This window comes from Musca domestica, unplaced genomic scaffold (assembly GCF_030504385.1).
Source record: "Musca domestica strain aabys unplaced genomic scaffold, Musca_domestica.polishedcontigs.V.1.1 220, whole genome shotgun sequence".
Taxonomy (NCBI): Eukaryota; Metazoa; Arthropoda; class Insecta; order Diptera; family Muscidae; genus Musca; species Musca domestica.
The window spans coordinates 327,554-353,556 of NW_026712263.1; the positions used below are offsets into that span (position 1 = coordinate 327,554).

Here is a 26,003-nt window from a genome sequence, read left to right on the forward strand (position 1 = left end):
TGCATCGCCTGAGTCGTCACCACTTTCTTCGCCCTGGTTGCTGCTCCCCAGTTGACCGCATCCTCTTCACAGCAATTGGTTGAGAAGGGAACTGATCGCCTTCGGTGCTGTTTCCTTCAGCGAGATTTGCAACTAAGCAGATTTTCTTGGCAGTCAAAGCCTGACTAGAGGTCGAGGTCTGGATTACCCTGGTCCGCTTCCTCGTCAGACGGGGGACTTTCCGAGTAGCCTATTGTCGTATACTGTCCTGACTTAGCGTTAACAGTCCCATATTCGCAACGATCTGACGGATTTCTTGATGCAATATTTTAATGCGTCATCCGTCATAGTTGGACGAAGGTACATAGTATTCTATTTCCCAACTCTGGGTCCATGAATTTACCATATATCTGCCAGTGGCTGAGAGGGGGACTTGTTCGCCTTCGATGCTGCTTCCTTCAGCGAGAATGGCAACTTAGTAGACAAGATGTCCGCTTATATCCGTTCGCTGTAGCCTTCGTTGTACCCATCTTTGCTCTGTCCACATGTTGTTACACCACATTTGCCATTGTAGCGGGTTGTTTTGATGAATTAACAGCCGGGCCAGTTTCGAAGGTTAAGCAAATTTCGATTGTCTTTTCTTCTCTGATGCCTTTTTAAAGTCTGTGAACTTAACCTCAGCCTTGCCTTCTTTTGCTTTGGCACCTCAGAGACTCTTTCTGAAGGCTACCCGCAGTCTTCGGTTTTTTGAGGCATCAACTGATGTCACCATTCTTATCGGGAGTTCCTATGGTGTTGCATTAGGATATATCTCCTTGAACTTCCTCGTAAACTTCAGGTTCATCCTGATGCAACTCCTCATCAGTAAGCTTTGACGGATCCCCATCGACATTTCGACTGAAATTTGCCTTTTCTCCTGGAATTTGGCGTTCTTGGTGTCGGGAGAGCTCAGTTACACTTCCATTTAATGGATGGAAACGCCGCTCTGTACTACTTCTGCCTCGATTGCCTCCTCCCTTAAGAGTTTGGGCTTTGTCGGTATTTACCAACGAATTTGGGCCGCTAGGACTATTCTGGTCGATTTTTTTGGGACTGAGGTCGAGACCTGAACTACCGTGGTATCCATGTCCTCTTCCTTGTCAGGCAGGGGGCTTTTCCAGAGTTCTGCAGGGATACTATCCTGATTCAGTCGCAGTGATCTGGTGGATAGTTTGTTGCTGTCTTTTAACGTTCTCGTCAACAAGGTCAAGAGTCGGATCCTTGTCTCCTTGCCTCCAAAGCTTCCCGTCCGTTTCGTTCTGTTATGGAGTTCTTTTTAGCTACTTCGTGTTCTATTTCCCCAGCTCTGTGGTCCATAATTATACCATCTATCAAGAACGGATAGCTTGAAATTGAAAAATTGTAGATTCCTATTAAGACCATTGCCGTTTTTTTTTTTAAATTTTCAGTTGTAATCTTTTAAATATATTTTTACATATTTAAAAAAAAGATCATCGAGGCCTTAGTTAATTTATGTAAAGTACTATTTATACAATTCAATGGAACCATACATAAATAATTGCAATACATAGTAGTTAGTTCAATGTTATTTTTAATTTGATTTTCAAAACAAACTGTTTGTGAAAATTTTGAAAAAATATTGTTATTTTGTTAAATGTATAATTTAGTTAAATTCAAATATTTATAAAGTCTTTATTTTCTTTTTTATTTATTTCTTTCTTTTTCGGTCTTCGTTTCATATCATATGTAATTTTTTGTGTTGTGCTTTTGTTTTTTTTTATTTTATCGTTGTTTTTATTTGTCAATTTATCAATCGTTGCATTCCTTCTCAAATGCATTTCTTTCTTCTCATACCAAAAAAAAAAAAATAAATAAACAAATAAATAAAAAAATGCAACAATTTCCTGTCGTCGTCGTCATTTACGCATTCTTACATCAAATCGCCAATGTGGACGACGTTTCATATTGTAAATCCATTGTGAATTTATTGTGTTTACTTTACATTTAATGTAAGTACAAACTGCAACACCTATCAAGAATGTGTAAAATTTCATACGAAAATATCTATGTTTTTATTCGTCTTACTTGTCTCACATCCGAGTCCAACTACCCATATCCATATTTTTGATTTAATTTTTGGTTTTTGAGCCTTTATCATGAATTCGAATAACAAGTAATTGGCTGCCATTTTCCATTTGTCAATTAAATGTTTCAGTTTTGTTTTCAATATTTCTGTGTTGATTCCTATTGTGTGTTATTTCATCCCATGTCCAATTATGTGTTGTCCCTCTTATCCAGTCCATGATGAAATAATTAATTTTTAATTGTATGTTTTTTTTTGTTTTAACTTTTATATTTAATATTTATTATTTGATCATATATAATATCGTAAAAAACATAATCATATATATCCAACAACATATATCATTCATTCATATTCATATATATCTATTCATACAAATCTACTACTGATTTAAAGCATATATATTTTTGATTTTTAGGAGTCCTATATAATCCTTTTTTTTTTGTGTTTTATTCCATAATTGTACTTGACTCTCTTGGCTTGCTAGAGTTGTAATATTTTTGTGAACTTTAAATCCTATAGCTGCCCTTTTCTAAGTAACTTAACTTACTTGGCATATTTCGAGGCTCTATTTTTTATTTCTGGGTCTAACTAATCGTGGTTTTAAAATAAAATTGTTGAAGATATTACATGGTATAAATCGTGAGTTCCTAAAGGCTTAACAGGTCTTCAATCTAGAATTTGAGAATTGTCATTTTTTGAAGGTTTAAATAACTTTTCAATAGCAATTTTATACCCTCCATCAAACTGTGGAGGGCATATTAGCTTCGTCATTATGTCCTCAACCATAGTATGGGGGTATGTTAAGTTTGTCATTCCGTTTGTAACACCTCGAAATATTCCTTTTTAGACCCCAAATACATTTAGACCCCATTCTTGATTAGCATAAAATTCTATGTCGATTTAGCGATGCCCGTCCGTCTGTGGAAACCACTCTAGCTTCCGAATGAAATTAAGTAGGTTTATAAAATTTTACTCAAATGTATATTATGTCTACAGGACTTTTGGTATTAAAAATAGGTGATGTAGGTCCACGTTTTGGTATAGGCACCATATAATGGTACCTCCCTATTTTCGATATTTTGATAATTTTAGTGACACTATTCACCGGAATTCTTTCAAATTCGGTATTTGAAGGTCGTAGTGGTAACTACAGCCTAAGACAGAAAATTGTCTGTACAGGCCAACGTCTTCGTATAGCCACCATATAATGGTACCTCCCGATATTCGGTGTTTTGATGATTTAAGCGACATTATTCATCGGAAATGATTCAAATTTGGTATTTGAAGTTCGTAGTGGGTACTACAGCCTATGGCAGAAAATTGTCTGTGCAGGTTTACGTCTTCGTATAGCCCCCATATAACGGCACCTCTCGATATTCGGTATTGTGATGATTTTAGCGACATTATTCAACGGAATTGTTTCAAATGTTGGTATTTGAAGTTCGTAATGGATACTACAGCCTACGACAGCAAATTGTCTATGCAGGCCCACCCTTTGGTATAGCCGCCATATAATGGTACCTCCCTATATTCGGTATTTTGTTGATTTTAGCGACATTATTAACCGAAATTGTTTCAAATTTGATATTTGAAGTTCGTAATGGATTCCACTAAATGGTGGGGGGTATTCAAAGTTCGGCTCGACCGAACTTATAGCTTGTTTACTTGTTTTAGAAGACTTTTCTTGTTGAAGTTTTTTGCTCGAACAGTGCTCAAATTGTGGAATTCACCTTCGTCACCGTTGCAGTAGGTGGAGATGGTAAAGTCACAGCATGTCTCGGCAGAACCTGTTTGGAAAATTTAGAGGTAGGATTCGACATAGTCTTTTGCTTTGCTGAAGATTTCGTCGTAACCTTGCCTTCCTCCGAATTGGATTGTGGTATCTCCGGATCTGATGCCATAGCATCCTTTTTAATATACTGCTTAGGCTCTGTCTCCTTCGAAGTCACCTTTTCAGGCAAGCAAGAGCTTTCCACAGTCGTCTCCTTTTTTTTTTTTTTTTTTTTTGAGGCCTCGACAGGTTTCTTTGCGGCTCTGTAAGTTGGGATCATGCTTAACAGAAGTTTCCCTGAAGTTGGGTCGGTAAAGTTCCTCTCGAACTTCCCAACAAAGTTCAAGTTCATTCTGATAGGGAGTTCAGTGAGCTTAATCGGATCCCCACCAACATAACGACAGCAGCATACGCCTGTATTTTACTTCTATTTGGTTTTGGTACAGTTGGCCACCGGAGAATTCTACGATATCTCAATTTTTTCAGTGCCGGAACCGCTCTGTTCTCCTTCTGTATCAAGCGTATCTTGCCTAAAGAGTAAGGGCTTATCGGCACAGGCCATTAATGTAGAGGTGGCACCACCAGAGCTTTTCAGCTCAACAGACCAAACTTCATCGACCCTTGACTGGTGGATGAGACATGAATTACCGTAGTGTCAATACCTACTCCATCCTCTTCTTTCAACGGGTCTCCAAGGAATTAATCAACATGTTATAGCATCCGTACCATGTCAAGAAGCTTCGTAAAAATTCAGTAGGTACCCTAACTGCAAACCTGTAACACTGATGGGCTCGTGGTGACATAACACCTCAGCTTTAGGCGACCTTCTTCAGTCGGTCTTTTAAAGGCATAATTCCTTCTATAAGCCTTCTAAGGAAAGAAGACTGATTATATATTCTGTAGTTAGAATACCTTCCATATGTCTTCTAAAAACCTTCGGTATATACCTTCTATTAATCTTCTTTGTGTTTTTTAAACTTCAATTGTGAATTTTTTAATTTTTGAAAGGCTACAAGAAATTCAATCTGGATTTTTTAAATTCTTTAAATGGTTCTATAGGCAAATATTTTAAAAATTTGTTTTAGTGCCTTTCATTATTCTGATCTCACTTTTTGTTTCGGATTTACTTTGATTTGACCTTAATCTTTTTTGGCTTAAATTTTATTTATTTGTCCAATTTATTTTTTTAATTATTTCATGTAAATTTCCTTTTGCTAAAAATTATTTTCTTTTATTTTTCAAAATCACAAACGTTTGTTATGCTTTTCTACCCTCATTGGCTTAAAAATTGTTATTTAAACGCTTTTTTTCACCCCTTTTTGTCATTTACACAAACATACACACCAAAATCTATCTCTCATCGAAAATCATCATCACCGTCATGAACATCAACGCTATTAAACGTCATCTTCAAAACACAATCATCACCAACCAATACACAAACAAATTGATTTGTTTAACAAACTAAATTTGAATTATGTTCAATCTTAAAAAAAAACTCAAAATTCCAAAATTGCTTATGCTTTGATTTTATAACCTGCAATTAAAAAAATCAAAATAAAAAAAATGTGATACATATTCAAAAATTCTCTCTGTAACAGCAACAGAAGATTATTGAAGCCTGTATCACGATGAAGGTATGACACGACTAACAACAACTAATTAAGAAAAATATCTTTTAACAACCAAAAAATACACCGAATGATAAGGAGTATATCCAACAGTAATATATTTATGCAGACAAACGTGGTTATAAGGATTTGTTTGGGAATTCATCAAATTCCAATAATAAGTCTTAACGTTAATTTAAATTAAATTTAAATAATTTTTTTTTAATAAAACTTGTCTCCTTTATACCCATGTTTGCCTGTTGCTCTTAAACTAAACCCAATTTTTTGTTTATCGTTTTTTTTGTTGTTGTATCTCAACTATTCACACTGTAAAACACCATTTTTAACACGCTATATCCATAGTCACATCTCTCAAGAGTTCTAGTTTTAGAGATAGATCACAGTTTTCGAATTTTCACCTTAACCACCATGTTCGTTTATTGGTTTATCATTTGCAAATTATTGAAAGAACATTTCAAATCATTGTGTTTTTTCAGTTCAGATCCCAATTTTTTTGTTTTCTTTTTCAATATTGTATGACAATGCATGACGATTTTCTGTTTGTTCAAGTAACCACCTAGGATGGGAGGTCAAAAATGAATGGCAATTATCAAATTACTAAAAGTGGCGATTAAATACCTTCATTGACCTCCCGACCTTAACTTTTTTTGCCTTGCAGTTTTAATTCTGATTCTTGTTGTTCTAATGCACCAAGAAATATGTTCTCTTTAAATCATATTATCCTTATTTTTTATTACTGTCATTACTAATCTCCAATTTTCTTCAATCACATTTCATTTAGAACTCCCTAACTGCGGACGGACAAAAGGAAGATTTCAGTGATCTGCCACCCAATCAACGACGCAAAAAACTCCAAGCCAAAATTGCCGAACTGCAACAGAAGATCCAACAAGAGACGGCGGCCCGCGATGGTCTGATGAAAATGAAAGTCGTCTATGAGGCCAATTCATCGCTGGGCAATCCCATGACCGTTGAGGGCCAACTCAATGAATCCGAACATAAATTGGAGAAACTAAAAATGGATTTGAAAAAATATCAAGGTTATTTGGAGAAAGCCAATCAAATACCCATTGCCAATAATAGCCCGCAAGCCAATCGCACTCACAGTATGAACAATGGCCATCGATCGTCAAGGTAAGTATAGATATCGTCCCCTAACCATTACCTTCTAGATAAATGACGGTATAACATGAATAAATTTTTAAAGTTGCTATTTATATTTCTAGTAATTGATAGAATTCGATTTTATAAAAAAGGAAAAGACGGACAAACCTTTAAAACCCCTCGCCAATGTTAATTCAGTGATCTGTAATACTCAAAAATTTGGGATCATGGCTTAAAATCTGTGAAAATAATAGATTGCAATTTATTCGGTTGACAAATGTGGTTAGGATCTCCAAAACGGTGGAGACCACCGTTTCAAGGGACTGTTCCAAAATCTTGGCTACGTTCTCTGCTCATTGAAATCAAAATATATCACATTATAACAATAAATACCCGAAAAGTGTTGAAAAATGTGGCCAAGAACTTTAAACCCCTAAATTGGCCAAGGTTTCTATATGAAGCTTTTCTTATAACGAGGGTCGATCTTAAACATTTTTCATAAGTGTGAATTTTCGTCAAATAAAACTAAACTAAAAAAGCTGTAAATTCGGCCGGGCCGAACTTTAAATACCCTCCACCATTTGGAACACATTTGGCAATTTTCAAAAAAAAAATCCTTTTACAATTCTAAAAATACCGAATGTAGCCGCTATGTTAGGGTCTATACGACGACAGGGACCTGCATAGGCAACTTTTTTTTCACAGGCCATTACAATATTTAAATGCGAAACTTGAAAAAAAATCGGTGAATAATGTAGCTAAAATTATGAAAATACCGAATATCGAGAGGTACCGTCATATGGGGGCTATACAAAGAAGTGGACCAGCACAAAAAAAATTTCTTTATTAGGCTAACTTCAAATACCAAATTTCGAACAATTCCGTTGAATAATGTCGCTAAAATCATTAAAATACCGATTATCGAGAGGTGCCATTATATGGGGGCTATACGAAGACGTTGACCTGCACAGACAATTTTCTGTCATAGGCTGTTGTATCCATTGCGAACTTCAAATACCAAATTTGAAACAATTTCGGTTAATAATGTGGCTAAAATCATCAAAATACCGAATATCGGGAGGTGCCATTATATGGGGGCTATACGAAGACGTGGACCTGCACAGACAATTTTCTGTTATAGGCTGTAGTATCCATTGCGAACTTCAAATACCAAATTTGAAAAAATTGCGGTGAATAATGTGGCTAAAATCATCAAAATACCGAATATTGGGAGGTACCTTTATATGGGGGCTATACGAAGACGTGGACCTGCACAGACAATATTCTATTTTAGGCCGTAGTATCCATTACGAACTTCAAATACCAAATTTGATACAATTTCGGTGAATAATGGCGCTTAAATCGCCAAAATACCGAAAATAGGATGGTACCATTATATGGGGGCTATACGAAGACGTGAACCTGCACAAACAATTTTCCGCCTTAGGCTGTAGTATCCATTACGAACTTCCAATACCAAATTTGAAACAATTCCGGTGAATAATCGCGCTTAAATCGCCAAAATACCGAAAATAGGATGGTACCATTATATGGGGGCTATACGAAGACGTGAACCTGCAAATACAATTTTCTTTCTTAGGCTGTAGTATCCATTACGAACTTCAAATACGAAGACGTGGACCTGTACAGACAATTTTCTGTCATAGGCTGTAGTATCCATTACGAACTTCAAATTTCAAATTTGAAAAAATTCCGGTGAATAATGTCGCTAAAATCATAAAAATACCGAATATCGGGAAGTACAGTTATATGAGGGGTATACGAAGAGGTGGACCTGCATTGACAATATACGATACTAAAAGTCCTGCAGACATAATATACATTTAAGTACAATTTTATCAACATTAATTTCGTTCGGAAGCTAGAGTGATTTCCACAGACAGAATTGTCCGTGCAGGTCCAAGCAAGCCTTTGCACCACCTATTTTGGTGAACGCCACTTTCTAATGAAACCTTCTATGAAGCTACATTCGTGCTTTTCAACTCATGAAAATACATCCACATTTTAATTCAATGTCATCCGTAGCTTACATCTCGTACAAATCCTGAAACCGTTTCAGTTTCAAATGGATAAAAACCTTTTGTATTAAAATCTTGTAGATTATAGATTAATTCTAGACGATATTTTTTAATACCGACTACCAATGACTGCCGAGGCAATGGGCTTCCCATTAGTTGTCAGATTTTAATCCCTTCCTTCATGTTTTTCTTTATTACTTTTTCATTGCCTTCACTGAGGTTCCATAATTTCTCAAAATATAAATAGCAACTCTTATTATTCCACTTGCTTATTCCTGTGAAATTTTATTAAAAACTGAATTTAATAATGTGCTTTTCTTTTTTCCAGGCATTCCAACGGTAGCACCGAGGACAACAATTTCGATGGCGATTTCCATCCAGACGATGCTGGTAGTTTAAGCAGGTCAGATTCTGAGGATAATGTGGCGCAAATTCAAAATGGCCATAATAATAACAATAACGGGTACACTCATAAGTCTCTTTGATTGCAAAAAAAAAAAAAAAAAAAAAACAAACAACCACATTTTAAACATTTCGTAGTGTTGTCCTTTTTCATTTGTTGTCACTACTTCATTTTCATCATTTCTGTTTCGTATATAGCTATTTTTTTTTTCATTTATTTCAAATGCTAAATTTATAGTCTGTTCCATAAACTGCAAGAATGTACAAGATTCGCCAAATCGGTTATTGTGGTAACATTCTTAAATTCTTGCAGGTCCTGGAACAGAGTATTATTTAGAACTTATCGAAATGAATTTAATCAGTTTATCGTTCATGAATTATCATTCTATTTGAAATTCGGGTAGTAGTTGATTATACAATATATTTTTTTTATTTTACAAATTGGGATTAAATTTTGGGGGAATATATTCCATCAATTCACTATATTTTCGCTCACGGGTTTTGAGTTTCCACAATCTTGCCATTTTTGGTTCCCACCTTTTTTCGATTTTGTCAAAAGTGAGATATTAATACCGCCTTTCGAAGGCGATCCAAAATGAAAACAGTCACTCTAAGTCGTGTTATATTGGGTTTCATTAAACGCATTGGTTTCTTTAGACTGTCTTCACGTACATCTTTCGGAATTATACTAATTAAAAAAAAAAGTATTTTTAGAGCACTAATACAAAAATGAGAATCAAATATCAATATAGACAAAAAGATTTCTCACAATAGATGAAATTGTGATTTTGCAATTTTTTTTTAAATTATTTCAATAATTTCGTTGTTTAAAACCACTTAACAACTCAAACTGACTGATTTCGAGTAAATATTTTTACTGTAACCCATTTGCCTGAAAAATAATTGTTTTCTTTCGAGTTGTCGATTCTAGTCACAATTCGAGTAGATAACTACAGGGTGAGACAAAAAAACTGCAACAAAGTCAGACATCATAATTTTTATTTTTTCGATTTTATTGAAAGGAAGCAAAAGAATGTTGGAAATTTTATTCTGATGCCGCGGTCGATTACTAAGGGCGGAGAACGACTGTTATTGCGGCCCACACCATCACCATGGTCGGCGCTAGAGTTCTGGTGGCCAACCGAAGGTACATATTTTCAGCTGACCTCTTTGGCAAGTAAACACGATCATTTTGTTTGTTTACAATCTGCTGGACAACGAATGTTTTCTCATCGGAGAAAACCAAATTCGGCAGTTCACCACTTTCGGTCAAGCGAAACAACTCTTTAGCTCTTTTGAGTCTATTTTCTATCTGTTGCGGTGTAAGTTCTTGCAATGGCTCTACCCCGAGCTTATTTTTCAATATTTGCCGAATGGAATATTGCGTTATGTTCACCTCACGAACCATTTTTCGGCCACTGCGACGCGGGTTTCGATCATGTCGCTTCTTTATTTTTCGAACCATTTCTGCTCATATTGCTGTTTTCTTCCGTCCACTTCCTTGATGTCGGGCTACGCTACCAGTATCACGGTAACGAGCGATGGTACGAAACACAAAAGATTTATTCACATTTAAATGCTGGAGTGCTTTAACGACAGCCAATCGTGGTTTTCCCGCAAATATAAAGAATTCACACTATCACGCTTGAATTCCATCACGAAATTCTCACCTAAATGCTTTTGTACGCTTGTAAACATTATAATGAGCTGTCAGTGGAATAATTTTAACAGCTGTCGGACGAGTGGCTTGGAAATGACAGCAGTCTGAAGTTTGTTGCAGATTTTTCATCTCACCCTGTATAATGAATATGGATCATTAAAAAATGTTATTAATTTTGATTTACTTTTCAAATTCCCTGCATTTTTTTTCTTATATTTCACTGTCCAATAGCCAGTCTGGGTTGAGGAGAGTTCCAAGGGGATTTGATAGCAATCGGTTTGTAGATCTTCAAAAAAGTTTTAGGTTCTTTGGCCACATTTTTAAGTCCTAATTGAGGCAATATTTCATGACAAACTTTTAGCCTGTTTTTAAGACATTTATTTGTCTTTTAATTAAAGTAATTAAGTGACAAATCAGTGTCCTTATGAGCATCATTTTCAAGGAATTTATCTCGACGAACTATCATGAGTTGGCCGATTAGCTTCCTAAAACTTTCATACACTTCTTTAAAAAACCACAATTTCTCCCAGTGGAAATAATGAAGAGAAGAAAATTCCAGTCCCCCCCAATTTCAAATAGAATTGTACGAATTAAAAATTTTTGTTTACATTCGAAGAATAGATTAGCAAAAATACTTTACATATAATTTTTAACAAATTACTCGAAACACCAGTACACATAAATACTAATTCCACATTCTTTAAATACATATTTGTCTTTAATCAAATAAAAAAAAAAAACATGAAAATACTTCAACGATTTCCCTACACATTCTGTTTCTTTGCATGATGAAATTTAGCAGTTCGGCAAGTCCTGAAAGTGGATTGGGTACATCACACACCTCGTTACCGGGATCCGGTCATGGTAGTACCCATGAAAATGCAATTGGTGAGGATGCCTATTATGAAACAGAAATGGAACCCCTACAGCCGCTGGGAACGTGTCGAGCTTTATATCCCTTCGAAGGTAAAGTTGTTGTTGTTATATTTTTAATTTTTTAATAATCATTTGCGATTTCTCCTATAGCCACAAGTGAGGGTAGCATACCCATGAATGAGGGCGAAGAACTACAAGTGATTGAAATTGATCAGGGTGATGGGTGGACGCGTGTGCGTCGCATTAACAACACAAACGGCTGGGATGAAGGTTTTGTGCCCACAAGTTATATTGAATGTACACTATATGCTTAAGTCACCAACCACCACACACCACACAGTCTATCTAAAGTAAAAAAAAAAAACAAACATTAACTACTAATTTGCTAAATGCGACAAAAAATATAAATACATATACAAATTAAATATAAAAGAAAGAAAAAAAATCAACAACAAAACTACTATAACCGGATGAAAATTATAATTTGAGTAAAGCCAGAAAAAAAAATCAGAACTCAACAATTTTCCGTTTTATTTTATCATTATCATTCAACCATATAATGTATTCTTTTTTTAGTTTTGCAGTTATTCTTTTTTTATTATTATTATAATTATTTTTATTTTAATTAATTACAAAGAAATAGTTTGTACCACGAAAAAGAAAAACAATATTAATAGACTTTGTTTATTTTTTAAATATATAAATAAATATAAATATTATTTTACATGTCTATGATGTAAACATAAAAAATAGAACTATAAATAATAATAATTTTTACGCGATTAAGTTGTATATTTTTAAAATTGTTTTTTTTTTTCTTTTTCTAAAATAATTTAATTTTTGGTGTTTTCCAAAAAAAAAAAAAAAAAAAAAAAAAATGCAAAGAAAATATGCTTAATTTTCATGACCGAAATCGGTGTGACCATCTTCCTCCTCTCTTAATATAATTGCAATTTTTGTAGTATCCATTGTTTCTTTTGTGTAAAGCATTATAATTTGGCTCCTCTCTAACAACCGACATATATGGATTTAACAAACAGTGGTTTAACAAATAATATCAGAAGTGTATTTTTGTTGAGTTTAAAAAGTTTCCTTGCAAAATATATATTTTGCAGTTTTCAATTCGAAAAGGACTGGAATAGTGTAAAATTTATCACTACCTTTTAGTAAAATATGAAAAAAACTATCCTCACGCTTTCATAAACGGATGTGAATTTTTTTGATATATTTATCTGTTAGGATATCTTTGATTGTGTTTTCATTACCAGCCAATTTTTATATTGGGATTAACCCATATCCTTCTTAACAAACGTTCATCAACATTTGCGTGTAATGCTCCCAAATATGCTATGATTTGTATCGAAAAAATTTTAACGAAAATTCAAGGGCCAAGTTCTTGAATTCGATATCGATAACATTTTGATCGAAATGAATTTGTATATGCCCAATCACAGATTAACAAAAATGGAAATTTTGGTACAAACAACTAACCCTTAGTTGTTTGTATCAAAATTTTTCATTTTCATTATTTGAAATTAAGATCTTTCGGACGAATATTTTAATTCATTTAAAATTGGAATTATATATGAACTACCTATTTTTTATGAAGATTCGAAAGTGGACTCGACAGACAACAACCTATTCCTTGTGTATTTTTTTCAACTTTGAATTTTTATTTAATTAAAAATAATATTCTTGGGGCTGGATGAAATGAAAAATATTTCCTTTATAAAATTTTTCATTTGACATTATATTACTTTTATAAAAGTTTTCATTTCACATTTTCATAGAACAAGAATTGAGGCCCTGGAATTGTTTTTTTTTTCTTTCCGAATTCACTTTCGTATTCTCATACATAAAAAGGCACTAAAATTAATTTCAAGGCACTAAAATTAATGTTTTCGTTATCGTATGCAAGAATTGGTCCTTGCATTTGTAATTACTTTTCAATTGACTCCCTCTTTTTATGGCTGTCTAGAAAGTATGACTCAAAAGATTTTTTTATGGACATAAATTAAAATCGTTTCGGACAAATTCGAACAAAAAACGTTGAAAAATATAATTTATAGTCCGAATTTTTATGCAGCCGATTCTATTTAAAAAAAGTGAAAATTATTTCTGATAAATTTGTCATCTCAAATAAGTTTGAAAATGCCTATATAGGAGAGTATATGGAAGATATTAGTTAAAGATAAATACCTGTGTAATCGAGAGAAACGACCCTTTGTCTTGAAGCAACATTTCAACAAAATTTCAAATAAAAAATGCAATCTTTAAATGTGCGACCTTAAAGTCAGAATCATCGATTTTAATTTAATTCAAAAAGAATATATAAGATTGAATTTAATTTGATTTAATACTTTAGTGATATTCATTTATTTTCATATAAATTCTTTAAAATTTTTGAGAAAAAAATTTCTTAAAGTAATTTTCCGGTTTAACAAAATTTATAAAATTGTTTAGTTTTCCATGTTTTATGCCATTTTCTGTGTAAAAATTCTAGTCTGCATGGGCAGATCAATTGGAGATGAATTTACAAGTGTTTTTTTTTATTTTGGTTTGTGTTTTGTCATTGTGGACAACTGTCTCTTCCCAATTAAATGTCAAAAAAGTGCAAACAAATTTTGACATTAAATATGTTTTGAAAATTTTACAGGATCGCCTAATTATTGCGTCATGGTCCTAGGCTCCTAAGGTCGTATAAAAAAGACTCAGATTATTGCAAATAATTGAACTTCGAATTCATGAGGAACTTTTAATTGGTCCTACCTCTTCTCAATGATTCTTTTAGTTAAAATTTCAAGAAATTGAATCTGAATTCTAATTCAAAATTTGGTTCAGGTTTTGTCATTGTGGCAAAATTACTGCCCGGTTTGAAAGCTTCTCCACTCAAAGAGCACTCTGTCTATTACGTTCATCTTAAACATGGTCCAATTTAAACTCAGCTAATTACCCAATGTCAAAATGTGTTCATTATTGTGATCGAAATCACAGAACAAAAAGCCAAAAAAGTGTAAAAAATTGACTTTAAATCTGTTTTAAAAAATTTATAGAATCACCTTGTTATGAGCTCCCAAGGGCGTAGAAAAAATCTCTGATTAATGCAAGTTATTGAACTTCGAATTCATGTGGAATTTTTAATTTGCCCTTCCTCTTCTCAATCGCTCTTTCTTTTAGTTGCAATTTCAAGACTTGAACCCTAATTGTATCGAGGAAAAATCCTTAATATAAGGATAATGAGATAGCATATTACTACAAAAGTCATAGACTACAGAATGTATAGAGAAAGGAATGTATAGAGAAAGGAATGTTTGTTTTCAGCACATTTTTGCATAGTCTATATACTGATTCAGCCCGTCGGCCTACTCGACCTCGAAAACACATTTCTTCGTTTTTTAGCGATTGGACTTGATTGATTTGACTAATTTTTTGTTATGGAATAGGTTCCAACTGAAAAATATCTTACTGTTTTTGATATTTTTGACTTTTTAAATTTGAGTGACTTCAATATTTTCTCCTACCGATTCAAAATTTTCCATGAGCGGTAAGAGCATTGCGTCATCTATATATTCAATGAATATAAATAACTTCTATTTGATATTTGTTTCTAATCAAAACCCTTACATAAACCACTGGTCTTCAATACAGGATTCTATTTTTATTTTCGATATATTTCATTTTTCGTTATTTCCCTCTTTTATTTATTTCTCTTTTCTTAATTTTGATTTCTTTTCACACACAAAGTTCTATTGTCAACAAAACATAAATAACAAGAAAACAGGAAGAAAATATTTGTGAAATAAAAAACAAAACTGAAAAGCTTTCATCAAAGAAAAGAAAAATGTAACGTTTCAATCTACACCCACTCTCTCTCTTTCTCTTTAACTAACTAATGCATATATCAATATTGACCTGAAACTATAGAATCAATCCACACATAGAAATTATATAAAAAAAACGTTTTACAAAATAAAACTGTGCACAAGAGAACTTTAACCAAAACAAATCAAACTAAAAAAAGGTAATATTGAAAGAAATAATGAAAAAAAAAAATTAAACAGTAATACAAATTTTTAAAATATACATTATAAAATGAATCAAAACGTCATTCTTTAAAGTAATTTAATCTATATTATTATCATTATTTTTTTTTGCCTAAATTTATGCCGATTTTGAAATAATTTTCAGTATTGCTCTGTTCCAAGAAGTTATAAGTTTTTCGATATCATAAAGAAATAATGGGCTATCCGTAGTAAGATGTTTAGATTCTTGCAGGTTTTGGAACAGACCGTATGTAAACATACATTTATGACTTTAGCCACTGCCAGTAATGCATATATTAATTAAAAAATTCAATTCCATAAAATCTATCAGGAGTTGGGGTTCCTTTCGTAGAATCAACTATTTTAAAAAGTTTTTCGATATCATAAAGGAAGTATGGAATATCGTAGTAAAATTGTTACATTTCAGCAGGTTTTGGAACATAGCAGGTTGAAAATGCATACATTTATGACTTTAGTTTGACAATAGCCACTGCCAGTTATGTCGATATTTTGAGAATCATTTTGATATTTTAAAATTCACCAGCTGATCCTTAAAAAATCAATTCCATAAAATCTATCAGAAGTTGCAGTTTTTATACCCTCCACCATAGTATGTAATACCTCGAAATATACATTATAGACCCCAAAGAGTATATTTATTCTTGATCAGCATAAAATTCTATGTCGATTTAGCAATGTCCGTTCGTCTGTGGAAATCACTCTAGCTTCCGAACGAATTTAAGTAGATTGATAAAATTTTACTCAAATGTAAATTATGTCTGCAGGACTTTAGGTATTGATAATGCGCCATGGGCCTCCCGATATCCGGTATTTTGATGATTCTAGCGACAATATTCATCAAATTTGGTATTTGAAGTTCGAAATGGATACTACAGCCTAAGACAGAAAATTGTCTGTGCAAGTCCACGTCTTTGTATAGCCCCCATACAACGGTACCTCCCGATATACGGTATTTTGATGATTTAAGCGCTATTATTCACCGGAATTGTTTCAAATTTGGTATTTGAAGTTCGAAATGGATACTACAGCATAAGACAGGAAATGGGCCACGTAGGTCCACGTCTTCGTATAGCCCCCATATAACGGTACCTCCTTATATTCGGTATTTTGATGATTTTAGAGACATTATTTACCGGAATTGTTTCAAATTTGGTATTAGAAGTTCGTAATAGATACTACAGCCTATGACAAAAAATTGTCTGTGCAGGTCTACGTCTTCGTATTGCCCCCATATAACTGTACCTCCCGATATTCGGTATTTTGACGATTTTAGCGACAATATTCATCGGAATTGTTTTAAATTTGGCATTTGAAGTTCGTAATGGATGCTAGAGCCTATGACAGAAAATTGTCTATGCAGGTCCAGGTCTTCGTATAGCCGCCATATAACGGTATCTCCTGATATTCGGTATTTTGATGATTTAAGCGACATTATTCACCGATTTTTTTAAGTTTCGCATTTGTTACCTATGCAGGTTCATGTCGTCGTTTAGACCCTAATGTAATAGCTATATTCAGAATTTTTACGTTTTTAACAGAATTTTTAACGGTTTTTTTTGAGAATTGCCAAATTCGTTCCAAATGGTGGAGGGTATTCAAAGTTCGGCCCGGCCGAACTTACAGCTTTTTTACCTACCTGTATATTATAAAGTTTTTTTATATTTTACCGAAGAAGTGAAACTTACCTTAACAATTTTTATAAATTTTTAATAAAAATAGCCATGGACTTCATCATCCAAATTTCAATTCCATTTAGTAAGATTATCTTGGAAGTTTGATGAAAAGGGATCTTTGAACAAATGCCTAGTGAAAAATTTGTTCAAATCCATCAGCTAACTAAACACAAATACAAAAAAAAAAAAAAAAAAAAAAGACCGATAATTCTATATTTTTAAAAAATAGTTGCGATTTTCAAAGAAGTCATGTATTACAAAAACTAAGTCCTTTACTATTTCTTGAAAGACGATTGACTTTTCAGTACGATTTCTAATTTTTTTTATTTTTTTAAATTAAATCAATTTTTAACCATACCCCTTTAATACAATTCCAAATATATGTCTCCCAAAAATGTATAAAACGTATGTTGTGTTTTTTAAGTATATTTTTCTTTGCTTTGATATAACTTTTTTTTTTAAATAGCCCTCCTCCTTTGTTTGTGTGTAATGTATGTAGTTAAGTTTAAAATTACAAAAATATATATTAAGTTTTAAGTCATTGATTTGCAAAAAAAAAACCATTAGTCTTTGTTGTTTGACTTTAAAAAAAAATAAAAAAATCGATAACAACAAAACACCTTATACTAGTTTCTAGTTATAATTTGATATCTAATGCTAATGCTAAAAATATATTAAATTTTGATATGCTTAAAATTTAATCTAAAACAAACGCCAACAAATTAATTTTAAAACAATTTCTTTTCCAAAAAACTAAAGAAAAAGAAAACTAAAATTATGAAGAAAAACAAAATTCCCCTCCCAATGCTTAGCTGGATACTGGCATTTCGTTTTATTAATTAGCTTAATTATTTTTCGCAATTTTTATTTCCTTAGCATTAAACAACCAGAAATATGTTGCCTTTATTCTTTTATATATATACACATGACTTTATATATAAATAAAACAAAAACAATCTATCTTTATTATTATTATTATCTATATGTATATCTACAACTAAATATTTTGTATATTTGTAATACTTTTTCTTTTAACAATAATTTTGCTATGTTCTATTTTCAAATTATTTAAAAAAAAACATTACTTTCTCTGGAACTAACAACCCACAAACATTAAAAATTGAGAAAAATAAATAAAATAATAATTACTTAATATTTATATATACAAAATTTGAAAAAAAAAACTACAATTCAGAGATATAATCAACATAAATTGATACCGGAAAAAACGCCCACATTCACAGACAAACACACACACATACCCACACATCCTTTTACATAAATATTATTAATAAAAAAATAATTAATTAAATAATGATTATATATTCAAATAACAACAATATATTCTGTATTTAAAACCAACAAAAACAAGAATTATTAAATAATACTAAATAATTGAACGAGAACAATTTACACAATGCTGCAATTATTATATAAAAATAAAATGAAAAACAAAAACATGTGAAAATGAAAGAGAAGAGAAAAGAAAATCATCCTCTGATGCTGATGAATGACAATGTGTATGAAATGATTAAAAATAAAATAAAAACAATGAAAAAATAAAATAAGAAAATAATGTTTTTATTTGAAATGGATTTGGGTGTTAGTCTTCATGGTACAATAAAGAGGTAGAACAGCTTCGTAAAACTATAGAAATACAGCTCTGAGGCTATTGGCGCTTCCTGTCAGAGTTATTCAAAATTATATGCAAGAAATTGTTTTCATTTATTTCAAACTTTTCCTCATTTTTGAAATGACTTAAATAAAGCGAAAGAAGTGCCTGGATTTTATTTCAAAAATATGATCCAGAGCGTCCAATCTTTCAATTCCATGGCTAAACTGGTTAATATCTTCAAAGCGCGCCCCAAAATCCACGTTTCTTCCAATCTTTAATTTTGAAAATATTTTGTTTTTATTTTTCATAACAATAGAATTGGTAGAATTCGAGCAGACTCAGGAAAAAATTGTAATCACCTGGTAGCTCTACCTTACCTTTTTATTGTACCATGATTCCATATCACATTTGATATGGAAATTTAAATAAACGAATCAAATAGTATCAGTCGGTTTTGCCGACTGATGAATACCCCCAGCCTTGAGTTAGGATTATTCCAACAGTTGAACTTTTATGGGGGAGGTTCCGAAGCAGTTGGCCAATATTGACCAATTCGTATGTGATCTCAGACTGATATACAGGATGAGATGAAAAAACTGCAACCAACTTCAGACTGCTGTCATTTCTAAGCCACTCATCCGACAGCTGTTAAAATTATTCCAGTGGCAGCTCATTATATTGTTTACACGCGTACAAAAGCATTTTAGTGAGAATTTTCCAGAAAAAAAGTTATTCGTGATGGAATCCAAGCGTGATAGTGTAATTTCTTTATATTTGGCTGGAAAACCACAAGGGGCTTTCGTTAGAGCACTCCAGCATTTAAATACATATTTTGTGTCTCGCTCCATGATACTGGCAACGTAGCCCGACGTCAAGAAGGGGACGGAAGAAAACAGCAACATCAGCAGAAATGGTTCGAAAAGTACAGAAGCGACTTGATCGAAAACCGCGACGCATTGGCCGAAAAATGGCTCGTGAGCTGAACATCATATCATCGCAATATTCCATTCGGCAACTTACACCGCAACAGAAAGAAAATAGACTCAAAGGACCTAAAGAGTTGCTTCGCTTGGCCGAAAGTAGTGAACCGCCGAATTTGGTTTTCCCCCCGATGAAAAAACATTCCACCAGCATGTCCAGCAGTTTGTAAACAAACAAAATTATCGTGTTACTTCCCAAAGAGGTCAGCTGAAAATGTGTACCTTCGGTTGGCCACCAGAACTCAAGCTCCATCAAGGTCATGGTGATGGTGTGGGCCGCCATAACAGCCGATTGTCGCTCTCTGCTCGTATTAATCGACCGTGGCATCAGAATAAATGCTGAATATTATAGCGAAAATATTCTGGAGGGTGTATTAAAGCCTTGGGCACGCAAACATTTTGGCCGCAGATCTTGGACATTTCAACAGGACCCAGCACGCGCCGCCCAAGAATGGTTACAGATGAGGTTCCTCGCCACCAAAATCTCCGGATATCAATCCGTTGGACTATTGCGTCTGGAGTATTTTGGAAAGCAAGATTGGCACTAAAAATACCAAAGTGTCGATCACATCAAGCAAGCGCTTCGCCGGGAATGGGCCAAAATACCGCAGAGCAACATTCGGGCAGCGAGTGACGTTTTCATTGGCCATAACTTGTGCCAGAAGTGAAAAATTCCAACAAATCTAAACTAATTCTAAAATTTGATGCTATTTCCGACAATTTTTGATTTAATTCAATAAAATTAAAAAAATATAAAAATTATGGCGTTTGACTTTGTTGCAGTTTTTTATCTCACCCTGTATACATTTTGAATAAAATCTTCCATAAAACTATTGCACCTAGATGTATGGTTTATTTTGAGATTTATATTGAAATGTTATCTAGAATAGATCTTCCAATGTCATATTTTGTCTCCATGCATTAGCTCGAAAAAAGGTCAAAGAAAAATGAATAAGTAAAATCAGAACATATTTTTTTGTTTTTTTTCTTTTAGGCAATATTTATTCAAATACTTTGTAGTTACGTAATAGAAATCGAGATTTCTTTTCTTGACTTATAGTGAAATTCGATTAAAAATTGTTTTTGTGTTTGACATCATCCTTCTAAACAAATGCTTTGTATGAGAATTTTGCCTAAACTATCATTAAGTAAGGCTTTAACCATAAAATGTGTTTTGAATTTTTAGATATCCTGGTGTTTAGATAAAGTTTAGACTTTCGATGTCTTCTGGGACCCATAGTAAAATTTTATGACAAATAATTCTGCAGAATATTTTGACTTGCTGCGATCCCGTTTGAAGGTGGTTTTTAAACATATCTTCGAAAAGGGACCAAAAAGGAGCCCTTTTGTGACTCACTTGAGGGTTAACAATTTCCATCAAAATAATGCTCGTGATTTTATCAGCAATATTGCTGAAGACACTATATACTTAAAATGCAAGGATTCCAAGCAATCCTAATTCGAATATTTAAAAAAATGTATAGGATGGAGGGAGCTTACCCCCTCTATTTTGGTTACTTTGCGATGTAAGCTTTCAAAACGCCGATACATGTGTTTTATATATTTAGCTCTAGTTTTATAATTTAGTGGAGCTTACTTGTGTTTATTTGAAAAAAATTGAGTTTTGTCGCACAGTGTTAGTAGTTGATTTGTAGAAAGGCATAATTCATTGCATACTTTTTGGCGTTGTTAAAAAATGAGAAATTAAGCAAAACCCATAATTGCCAAATCGATTATGAAATGTTGATTTGAGAGTTTTTTATTCCAAAAGTTGACACCCTATAGCTTGGTCTATATTCGCCTATTTCCTTAAAGATTTTCTCCGGTCTGCTGACACTTTTTGTTTAGTGGTTTGTTTAGAATAATATGCGAAGTTCCCCAAAAAAAATATTTAGGTGTATTTGTGAAAAATAAATAAGAATATAGTTAGCTGCTGAAAACCATAATATTTTGGTACTCTGCACAACATTACATAATCTAAAGACTTGTGATATGCAGGCTCTTATTTTTACTGATTTTTTACTTCAGAATAAAGAGAGTGTTGTACCCTATTATACCCTCCACCTTGGAAAGTAGGGTATATTAACTTTGTCATTCCATTTGTAACATCCCTAAATATTCGTCGTAGACCCAATAAAGGATGGTCGGTATTGAAAATGAGATGTATCGGTCCACGTTTTGGTATAGTCCCCACATAACAATACCTCCCAATATTCGGTATTTTTATGATTTTTTGCCAGATTTTTCACGGATTTGTCTGAAAATTGGTATTTGTAGGTCAAAATGGGTCTTAGTTCGTGTGGCGAAACATTGTATGTATAGGTCCACGCTTTGGTATAGCCCCAATTTAACGGTACCTCCCGATATTCGGTATTTTGATGATTTTTGCCACATTTTTTCACGGATTTGTCTAAAAATTGGTATTTGTAGTTCGTAATGGGTTCCAGTTCCGGTGGCGAACAATTGCATGTATGGGTCCACGTTTTGTTATATCCTCATATAACGGTACCTCCCGATATTCAGTATTTTGATGATTTTTGCCACATTTTTTACGGATTTGTCTGAAAATTGGTATTTGTAGGTCATAATAGGTCCTAGTTCGTGTGGCGTAACATATTTTGTAGAGGTCCAGGCTTTGGTATACCCCCCTATAATGGTATTTGGATGATTTTCGCCACATTTTTCACGGATTTGTCTAGATATTGTTATTTGTTGGTCATACTGGGTTCTAGCTTCGGTGGCGAAACATTGCATGCATAGGTCCACGATTTGGTATAGCCCCCATATAACGGTACCTTGTAAAATTGGTAAATGTAATTTTTCCCATTTTTCCGCACCAAATATCAAAATCAATATCTTTTTTTTAGAATATTAAGGAACTAATTTATTTCGAATCGTGTGTCTGTTTAATAAGCGATGCCAGTGTTGGCCTTGATCCAATCCAAGTAGCTGGTCAAACGAGTGAAAGCGGCTGGGAAAACCAAGGCGCAACCGGCAGCAGCGCCGAAAGAAGTCAAACCAACTTGGACCTTGGAGGATTCCAAAACCAATGGGCCGCCAGAATCACCATTGCAGGTAGAGACACCACCATCGGTGGTAACGCAAATATTGGAGGCAGTAACAATGGAGGTACCATAGGTGGCGGCACACACAGAGTTGGTGGTGATTTGCATGCGGGCCCATTGCAAGTTGTTGGTAACACCGGTGGCAGAGTCCGAGATACGGCCCCAACCGGAAGCGATGGCATAATCACCGGCATAGGTGGAGTAAGAGCTGGCAATGGCGGGGATTTTGACGGCTTGGATCTTGCTGGTATAGGTAACGGCAGGGATGCGGATCAAGGAGATGTCGTTCTTCAAGGTGTTTGCGTTCCAGCCAGAGTGGATGATGATGTCGTTGCTGGAAACGGTGTAGGTGACTTCAGCGGAGGTACGGACGGTGGCGCCCAAGTAGACAGTGACGGAGGAGATACTGCAAGGGTGAAAAAAGGATTGAAAATACAATCATTTATCTAAGGCTAAATAACTTACCCATCGGTACAGTGAGCAGCAGTCAAAACCCAGTTATTCCCAATCAAGGAACCACCACACCAGGCCGAGGACAAGGCACTAACTCTCAAGGAAAGACCAACTTGGTAGGGGAATTGACCAACCGAGGCAGTGTTGCCATTGGTGATGCGACCCTCACCCTCAATGACGGGCACGACAAGCTCGCGTTGGTAAATTTCGCCAGCGGAGGCGGTGGCCAGGGCCAATGCAAAGGCAATTAAGAATTTCATGTTGCTACTGTACGAATACAACTGCTGTCATGACCCTTTGCTGGCCATACTTTTATACTCTCACCGGCTTATCGGAGTACTCTTTTTTTATTTTTGAATGTCTTATCAGTGAAGAAAAGGCAGCCGACACACGTCTTCTGGTTATTATTAAAAAAAACAGACAACAACGCGACAAGCCTACCAAACTCACATTTTATCTATTTTATTAATATATTGGAAAATCTCAAAACTTATACGATTAATATTGGAATATCGAGATTGCAAAATAAAGCCAACTTATTTTTTGTGGGCTATACAACAAAAAGTCGCTTGGCCTTAACTACTGTTAGTGTTCCAAAAGAGGGATAGCAAATTTATGACGTCTGATGACAGGTGGAAATTGAAAATGTTAAGTACTTCAAGTTTAGCTTTTATTTTCTGTGGGGAATTTTTCATTGCAGATTTATTTAATCAAAACAAAGTTTTAACGATTCATATCATTTTTGGAATCAAACAATACTTAATTGAAAACAAATAACAGGTGTCATTGCCTGTGGGGACTTAATACATTATTCATGTTTAATATAAAGTTGAAACATTATCGAGAGAGAATGGTGAAACGGTCCAGCCGAACAGAAGATCACCAAGACATAACAATATGAATTTATTGTTGGTGAGAATCGTTGCTAGAATTCCGGAACCGATCTCGATAAAATTTGGCAAAAATATTTCTGAGCTGTGCAAGCTGTGCATATTACGACTGTGGGTAACAAATATAATAAATCGGATGAACAGTATATATGGGAGCTATAGCTATATCTGAACCGATCTTCACCAAATGACATACTAGTTCCTAGACCCAATTCGGTCGCAAGTGCCAAATTCCATCCGATTTGGACAAATATTAGACGTTTGGTGCACAATAAAAATTAAATCGGACGAAGTTATATATGGGAGCTATATCCAAATCTGAAGCGATCTCGATCAAATTTAGCAAATGTATTTCTGAACTGTATTTCATATATTCCCCCAAATATTGTTGTTACAGAGTGCATATTACGGCTGCGGAGGACAAAAATAACAAATCGGATGAACAATATATATGGGAGCTATAGCTATATCTGAACCGATTTCGATCAAATTTGGCATACTTATTTTCAGGCCTAATTTGGTTGCATGTGCAAAATTCCATACTATTCGGGCTGATATTACACATTTTGTGCACAATTAAAGGCAAATCGGACGAAGATATATATGGGAGTTATATCTAAATTTTGACCGATCATCTCCAATTTCAATAGAGTTCGTCCTTGGGCCAAACAAATGATTTGTGCAAAATTTCATCTGGATAGGGCAATAAATGTGTCAATATTTGCATGAGATAAACTTCAAACAAAATATGGACTATACTGCAATTCTCAAAACAAAAAAAAAAAAAAAAGACACATTATCCTAAATTTGTATGTATGTATATGTCCGAAACCCGACTAGAAATTTCTAACCGGTTTTTTATACCAACAGCCATATGGCTATATGGTATATACAGGGTGAGATAAAAAAAAAAAAACTGCAACAAAGTCAAACGGCATAATTATACCCTCAGCCATATGGCTACAGAGGGTATATATCATTTGATACGGTCAAAACGTGCCTAGTCGAAATAATGGTTTTAGACCCTAGGTCTCTTTGGACAAAATCCGTTTCAGAACATTTGGAGTCGATCTACCGATGTCCGTCCGTCCGTCCGTCCGTCCGTCTGTCTGTCTGGCTGGCTGGTGCGCACGATAACTCTCGAAGGGAGTATCCGATTTGATCCAAACTTGGCACATCGTAATATTTTTGTCAAACTTAGATCGAGTTCGGAGATGGGCAATATCGGGCCACTCCTTCTGGTACCTCCCACACATAATGTTAAAATTTTCGAAGAAAATAATTTATTGCACAGAAAGAGAAGGGATAATCCGATTTTGCTGGAACTTTGCGAATTCTAATATTTTCATCAGTGCTAAGTCATGTGCGAAAATGGACAAAATCGGTCCACTCCATTAGGGACCTCCCCCACAAAGAGTCGAAATTTTGAACACCCATGTAGCTAATAAAACGCCAAATTAACATCCGATTCCATTTAGACTTGGCACATCTAAACATTTCTATCAACACAAGATCTGTTATAAAGGTGGTACAGATTGAACCATTTCTTGTCCCCCATACACAGGGTTCAAGATTTTGAAAAACGAACGCCCAAATAAAGCGAAATAAACATCCAACTCTCCTCAAATTTCACACATACAAATATTTTTGCTACCACAAGATCGGTTGTGAAGTTGATATATATCTGCCAACCGCTTCTGAGGACACAATTTTCA

The 26,003-nt window shown here is 34.1% G+C and overlaps 2 protein-coding genes across 9 annotated transcripts in view; one reads left to right on the forward strand and one right to left on the reverse strand.

The window, feature by feature from the left end:
• The window catches only part of LOC101898157 (formin-binding protein 1-like), a 222,696-nt gene extending 210,377 nt beyond the window's left edge, over positions 1–12,319 (forward strand). For 4 of the 8 annotated variants that reach the window (XM_059123082.1, XM_059123083.1, XM_059123084.1 and 1 more), the window contains exons 9-12: positions 6,249–6,601; positions 8,939–9,073; positions 11,472–11,638; positions 11,699–12,319. In XM_059123082.1, coding sequence (XP_058979065.1) covers positions 6,249–6,601; positions 8,939–9,073; positions 11,472–11,638; positions 11,699–11,862 — 819 coding nt within the window. In that variant the 3' untranslated portion in view covers positions 11,863–12,319. The remainder of the gene's footprint in view (positions 1–6,248; positions 6,602–8,938; positions 9,074–11,471; positions 11,639–11,698) is intronic. The other 4 variants (XM_059123086.1, XM_059123088.1, XM_059123089.1 and 1 more) reach the window with 4 other exon arrangements.
• Positions 12,320–22,737: 10,418 nt separating this feature from the next.
• Positions 22,738–23,682, reverse strand: LOC131802682 (serine protease 1-like). Its single transcript, XM_059123080.1, has 2 exons — positions 23,411–23,682; positions 22,738–23,351 (listed from the first exon to the last, which is right to left on the reverse strand). Exons 1-2 carry the CDS (start codon positions 23,656–23,658, stop codon positions 22,787–22,789), a joined length of 813 nt encoding a protein of 270 aa, XP_058979063.1. The 5' UTR covers positions 23,659–23,682; the 3' UTR covers positions 22,738–22,786.
• Between the last annotated feature and the right edge of the window lie 2,321 nt (positions 23,683–26,003).

What these genes read in the sequence shown, in the direction of transcription:
- LOC131802682 (XM_059123080.1), bottom strand. Translation starts at nt 23,658, where the DNA reads ATGAAATTCTTAATTGCCTTTGCATTGGCCCTGGCCACCGCCTCCGCT. An exon ending in GCTGCTCACTGTACCGATGG is followed by an intron (nt 23,352 to 23,410) that starts GTAAGTTATTTA and finishes TCACCCTTGCAG; the next exon opens with TATCTCCTCCGTCACTGTCT.